Raw genomic sequence first — 7,184 nt, 5'->3', positions numbered from 1 at the left:
GAGACCTCTTCCTGCTGGGCTGGGCTATCTTGGCAGGATGCGAGAGCTCCCCCTTCTGGTCTCCCGACTTTATTTAATTGAGGTTTCTGTTCATGAATTTGTTCCGGCTGCAAGCCCTCTGGGATCTGGGCTCTAGACACAGCCCCCACGCCACAGCTGCCACCAGTCCCAGGGACCTCTTCACAGCACCCCTCACTGCCCTTCCCAGGACTCACTTCACTCCAGGCACCCTCCGCCTCACTTTCCCTTCCTTCCACTTGCCCTTCCCTCCCTGCGCTATTTCTCTCTCGGATGGTCGAGTGGTTCTTCCCTCTCTCCTGATCATCTTACCTGTGGGGCCTTCCCCGACCACCTGATACAACCTAGCAAACCTCAGCTTCAGTCTCTCATTGCCTCCTCCCTGCTACCTGATCTCTGATTCTCCAGAACACTTTCACTAGATGTCACGATATGTTTACTTGTTGTCTCTCTCCCTCCTGCAGAATGTAAACTCCATCAGGAGAGGAATGTGGCCCATTCCATCCACTCTCACATCCAGCACTTCAGAGCAGTGCCTGGCGTCTAGTAGAGACACTTTCATGTTTTTAATAGCTTTATTCAGGTACAGTTGACACAACTGTATCATTTTGAATGGCAGAATGAATGAATAAATGAGTGAACGAAAAAAAAGAAACATAAAAGTTAAGGAAGCAGTCCCCTGTTTGAATAAGGTACATCCTTGAGAATTACTTGCTTGAGGCTACAAGTTGGAGATCATTAGAACAACTATATCGTGGCTCACATAATTATCAGTAAGAAAATAGAGAGAGATTGCATAGAGAATAATAGAGAGAGATTGCATAGAGAATAATAGAGAGGTGATTGTGACTTTCAAGAATCTAAAACCCACATATTTTTTTCTTTAACTCTGCACTCTGTAGTAGTTTCTTTACAACGAATAAACAATGGTGTCATCATAAAAATCCATAATTAATGCAATGGTTTTCTCTTGCGTTCTGAAGAAGACTGGCCTTTCCCATAAGAAGATTAAAAAATATATTTAAAGTCCACAAAGACTGCTTTTTTCTCTGGTGTAAGGGCCATAATCACAAAGTAAATCTCTGGATCTTCACTGGGGGCTCTTCGGATGTAGAGACTACTCCAAGTGTGGTCGAGGACCAGCAACTGCAGCGTCATCTGGGAATTTGGTACATGTGCAGAATCGTGGCCTCACCTCGACCTACAGAGCCAAGGGCTGCATTGAACAGGTGATTCTTAGGAACACTAAAGTTTGAAAAGCGCTATTCTAAGTGGCCTTTTTGGTACTCTAGAAGGATGTCTGTGTAGGCTGATTCTGTTTGCTGAGAGGTTTATCTGGAGATTCTGAGCCCCAGGTACCTGTACCCCCAAATAGAAGGGGGAGCCCTAATCCCCCAGCTGCCAGATCTGGTTGGAGTTGCTCCCTGTTCTTTGCAGGGGTGAAATGAACAGTAGGATTAGCAGTCGGAGAGAAAGGAAAACCGGGAGACCTGCTGCCCCCTGCTGGGGGTGTTGGGAGCTGCAGGGGAATCTGGCTGAGCCCTGGATCTTCAGAGACTGTTCAGGACAAAATCAGAGCAGGAAAAAACAGAGAGGAGACTAGGGAAACACAGAGTCAAGATTTTGTGCTTCTACTTCTGTTTATTGTTCTCTAAGTCTCTCTGGTTGTTTTCCATCTCTTTAAAACATTTCCCCTACATTTCTGCTTTGTCTTTTTTTCTTCTTTGGAAAATAATGATAGTAATAATGATAAGATCTTATATATAACATGATACTATACACTATCTGGTACGTAATAGAACAATATTTTATAGAATGCAATTTTATGCCTGCTTTGCAAATGGAAAATATTCCACACTGTTCTCCCCTTTTCCTTATTGGATTATTTAAAATAGCTCTCATTTTCCATTTATTTCAGCAAATGTTGGAAGTGTGTTTGGTGCACAAAGTCATCTGTGGAGTTATTGCCCCAGTGAGGGTGGGGACGAGGCTTACTAGCAAAACCCCAGAGGCGAAAGACTGCATGGGGAGAATTCAAGAAACTAGAAACGAAGGGTAAGAGCTCCCTGCTTTGCCATGGTGGGGACTCAACAAACACAAATGACCTCCCAGACCCTGGACCATCCACTTCACTCTTTTGCCTTGAAAATGAGTATAACTTTAAAGAAAATGGGATGAGGGAAGTATGACATGTACCATCTCAGTCTTAGCCAGCTCCATGTTTTATCCAAATTCTTCGTCTTAACCATTTGCTTCACTTCTATTTTGATTTATTTCATAAACGTTGCAAAATGAAAGTGGCTGATCAGCTTCATAGCCCACCACACACTGTGGACTGTGCTTTCCTCTTCTAAACGGGATTGCTGAAGAGTTGAAACAAAGAGGAAATAAACCATGGATTCCTCAAGATGTCAAGTCTCCTGACTTCTTTGACACCAACTGCACGTTTTACTCACTTTGATTGTGGGTCTCCACCTCCAGAATCCAGGACAAGAAATGGACAGAGAAGCCTTCTGGGGTCAAGTGAACTGCAGATTCAGACAATGAACAAAGATGTGCTTTAGATTCTTCAATTACTGAAACTGAATAGCTCTCATTTTCTTGAAAGCAGACAAAAACAGGTTCCTAGTATTTACGTAACATTGAAATAAATGCTGGAACATTGTATTCCCATTTTTCTTCGCTTCAGGTATATTTCATTTCTCAGATATCATGAAATCTATAAATAGAAGCAGTGAATTATTTTGATGAAAGGATAAGTTACTTTTGTTGTTGTTGACAATGTCGCGCTGTATCAGAAGTGGACACTCTGCTCAGGAATGACTTTAAGTCATTTGGTCAAGTCAGTTTTTGCCAGCTTTTTAGTTTTGCCTGCGGTAGAGTCAGCCTGGTCAGAGGAAAATTTCAGAAAGGACAGATCCTCCACTGGCCTGACCCCAGGCCTGGTTGCTGAGGACAGAAAGGGTTCTGAGGGTAGGTCAGGACGGAGGTGGCGGGATAAGGCTTCCGAAAGTGAATACAGCTTCCAAGACAGGAAGAAAGAGTGGGCCGTGACCAGGAATCTGATGAGACGTGGGATGGAAGTGGAGTCCAGTCAAGTGGCCAGATCTGGGGATTAGGTTCCAGAACCAAAAAAGCAAAATGGAATGGAAGTCACGCCTGGACTCTCAGCCCAGGGTGAGCAGAGCCTGACTGCGCTTGCTCAGGTTTTAACCCCGCTGAGGTTGGATGAGACTGTTCACTATGGCTGTTCTTTATAAAGCTGCCTGCACTCCCTAGCCAACACTTCCCACCCCTGCAATCTAAGGGAGCCATCGTAATTGCTCACAAGAACGAGTAAGGAAAGGGCTGGGTGTCCGCCCTCAGTGACCCCCTTGACAGTGAGCAACTTGCGAGGTGGCAAGAAGAAACTCCTTCCTGACTGTGGTGAAAAACTGCTCTTGTGGTGTGGCTTGCGAGTTTCGTTTTTGAGTATGTTGCTTTGTCAGTGGGAATAATGTTTTCCTTAAAAGCACAAGAGATTGGCAGAAGAAAATAAACGGCCGAGGAAAGTTGAAAACAAAGTGCATTGTTCAGCTCAGTGAGTCACAGTTCCAGCTAAAGCCTCCGGAGGTGCCACGCCTTGGGGCTCCCGCTCTGTAGACAACAGTGAGTGAGGGGAAAAACTCACAGCCCTGGAAAACAGGACAGCGAAGCTGCCCCCTGAGCTCTAGAGTGAGCAGCTCTGGCCGCCACACGGTGACCAGCGACATTCCATTCCTGACACACCACAGGGAGCGCCAAGCCCCAAGCACCGTCCTTAAGGAGGGAGCAAGAGGCAAACTGCTCCAGAGCAGAAGAGATACTTTCAAAGTTGGGGAGAGCATTTTCCCACTAAAATTCAGGGCTTCTTCATAATCCGGCGTTAATTTACTCTGACTCCATTCAGTCGTTCACTCAATACGTATTTATTGAGTGTTTACTGATCCAGGTGCTGAGGAGGTAGGAATAAAAACCGACAGTGGGAAGCAATCAATTCCACAATTTAATAAAGGATTTTTTAACATTTTTTATTGATTTATAATCATTTTACGATGTTGTGTTAATTAAGGAGTTTTTTGTTTTGTTTTGTTTTGTTTTTCTGTTAATGGAGGTACCGGGGATTGAACCCAGGACATCATGCATGCTAAGCATGTGCCAATTCCACAATATGAATGTAGTCACTATCGTGCTTCAAAGGAGATGTAGCGGATGCACGGAAAGCATGAAAGAGGGCACTTGAGCTAGTTTAGGAGCTCAGCTCGGCCAGGACTGGAATTGGAAGGAAAAGCAGGTGAGAAGCAGCGGGAGAAAATATTACAAAGAGAGGGACAGCCGGAGAAATTCCCTCCCTGTCCCTCAACATTTCATCTCTTAACATTTCACTTCTAGTTTCCTGAGAACCTGAGAAAACATGAAACATTTAAAATCAACACAGTTTGGGGTCAGTTGGTCTCATTCCAGCACTAGGACAATACGTGCGCAGCCCTGAGCAGACCACTTAGGTTTCCCAGCCGCAGTCTGGTCACCCATGCAACAGGCATGATAAAGCCCAGCCCACAGTGAAAGTTAGTTCCTTCCCCCACTGGCTAATTTTCATAACGTTTTGAGACTCAGTGTCTTCATTGGGAAAAAAAGAAGGAAAAACTATACCTAGATCAGGGAACTGACTTTTAAGTGGGTTCATTTCTCAACGCTGAAGTGTTACATAATTATCAGGTAGTATCACTAATCAGTCGTGAAATGTTTATGAGGCCTTCCGTATTCCAGATCCTGTAACAGTTATCGCAGGAGGGGAAGGTTCGCTGAGGCCTAGCCTTGCCCTCGGGAGGGAGTCACTGAAAGAGAAATTCATTCCTTTCCTGGTCCAGAGAGAAAAGACAGCAAGGCCAGAAGGGCAGGCCTCTGTGCACCGCAGGCCCCCCGCGTTCCCGGCCCTGGGCCTCCCTGGGGGATATCTGATGTCTCCTCCTCCGGCCATCATCTGAGTGCCTGCCCAGACTACCCGACCCAGGGGCCCCGGGGGCAGGGCTGCGGGATGGATTGCCAACTCCTCAAAATAAGCAGACAAAGGAATCTTACATGGAACAAAAAAATGACTTGAGTGCATTTGCTCCAACTGATGGAAGAGGTTGGCAAGGACGAGGAGAGGAAAACCACTGTAGGCTTCTGTGTTAGACGGAACAATCCAGATTCTCTGATTTCCAGCCCAGCCAGCCAGGCCTCCCTCTTTCAAGTTTTGTCTTATTTCCCTATTCCTTCGAGAAGACATAAAATGAGTAAAAGGTGGAAGATTTCTTGCCCAACCATGATTCAGGAGGAGCATAGCCACAGAGCAGGCAAGGCTGGCATTGCCTGGACAAGAAGGACTTGTGGAGACAGGTCTCAGATGGATCCACCCCAGATTTTGCAAAGGAGGCACCTCCTTCATTCCAAGTTCTAAGAGCTTCCAAGTTAAGGAAGAAACCATCTGCTTTCCCGTTGACAACTTGGTACAATGTACCCAGCAGGACCAGTGTGAGTAAACCGGAGGCTTCTCTGCAACATGATCCACAGGGACAATGCGGGTCCTGTTTGCAGCCTGAAGTTTGTGGCTCTCCTGGTGGCCCTGAGTCCAGAACTGCTATTCCTGGGAGCCGGAGTGCAGCTTCGAGACAATGGGTATGATGGATTGCTTGTTGCAATCAATCCTCAGGTATCCGAGGACCAGAACCTCATTGCCAACATTAAGGTGAGTGGCAAATATGAAGTCAAAACCATTATCTGAGTCGAATAGACCCGTAGACTTCTTTTAAAAGCTAACAACCCTGCCTGGTTTGTATTTGAGCCGTAGAGAAAGTGGTGTTTCACCAAGATAACAACAAAAGTGACAATTACAGCCACACTGGTTTGCTCACCTAGTCCTGTGTCATCTCAGCTCACAGTGCTGACCGAGCCCTCTTTTATTTGCTGTGTTTGCTGCTAAGTTTAGCTTTCATGTTTTCCTATAGGACTGCTTTGGGGGTAGCAACTTAAAAAATAACCCCTTTGTGTTAACAAAGACCAGATGTTTGACTAGTGAATAAGCATGATTGTGCTTATTAGGATCGTGTTGTTGGATTCCATCCTGAGGGTTAGAATTCTCAGCCAGAAAGCATGAGAGTCAGGATGGAGTGCCAAAGATGGAATGCTTTCTTTCCACCTGAATGTCCTATAAAGTAATTAGCTATTTTCACCTTAATATGGTCAGGCAGGCTAATAGCTCCATTGCTTAAGAGCCTCCCTTTGGTATTGCTTCAGTGAGATCAGTATCGTAATAAGGTGTGGCCTTGGACATGCCTGCAGGTGTGACATGAAAAGGATTTGTTCGGTAAAAGCATAAAAGCCTTTAACAAAACTGGAAAATTATATAGGCAAGCCCAGACAGAATTACTGCCTGAAAATCTCTTCCAGATAACCATCTGAAGTTCATTTAGTTTGCTCCTAAGTTTTCCCAAAGTCCAATGTTGTCCTATAATAAATGGACTCTTTCAAAATATTTTCACTGTTTTTATTACTACTTACTCAAGTGTAACCAGAAAACCAAAACATAAAGCATTTACAAGTGATGAAATAAGCTTTTCTGTCATTTGGTTGTAGGAAATGTTAACTGAAGCTTCTTCTTACCTATTCAATGCCACCAAGAGAAGAGTGTTTTATAGAAACATAAAGATTTTAATACCTGCTACGTGGAAAGCTAATAATTACAGCAAAATTAAACAAGAATCATATGAAAAGGTAAGAATTCAGGATTTCATTCAATGAGCTTAACTCCAGGGGAAAAAAAAAGCAGCCAATATATAATGTGCTCAAACTTTAAAAATGAGAACTGGCGTAAAAAACAAATCATTGATATTAATACACAAATAATATTATTGGAAAGGTGGTTATGCACAAAATGTGTGGAAATATGATAAACAAGTGGAAATTATGGAGTGAAAAATAAGCAAAATGCCATTGCCCAAATAGCCTCTCAGATCTCTTTACTTTGTAACTTAGTGGGTCCTTTCTGAAATTTTTGGTTAAGGACCAAGAACCAGATTTATTCTATTGAGTATAAACTGCGAAGGAAACAATTCCAATTATGATTTTCTCATTTACCACCCTGTCAGGGGCAGTCAACATCCACG

The 7,184-nt window shown here is 44.1% G+C and overlaps 1 protein-coding gene across 1 annotated transcript in view; it reads left to right on the top strand.

Annotated features, from left to right (window-relative positions):
* The first annotated feature begins 5,306 nt into the window (after window positions 1-5,306).
* Window positions 5,307-7,184, top strand: part of CLCA2 (chloride channel accessory 2) — a 33,742-nt gene continuing 31,864 nt past the window's right edge. The window contains exons 1-2 of the mRNA XM_006205926.3: window positions 5,307-5,767; window positions 6,655-6,792. Coding sequence (XP_006205988.2) covers window positions 5,582-5,767; window positions 6,655-6,792 — 324 coding nt within the window. The 5' untranslated portion in view covers window positions 5,307-5,581. The remainder of the gene's footprint in view (window positions 5,768-6,654; window positions 6,793-7,184) is intronic.

The sequence above is a fragment of the Vicugna pacos genome, chromosome 13 (assembly GCF_048564905.1).
Source record: "Vicugna pacos chromosome 13, VicPac4, whole genome shotgun sequence".
Lineage (NCBI taxonomy): Eukaryota > Metazoa > Chordata > Mammalia > Artiodactyla > Camelidae > Vicugna > Vicugna pacos.
The sequence above is the reverse complement of the archived record's forward strand: the minus strand, read 5'-3'. Positions and strand labels throughout refer to the sequence as shown.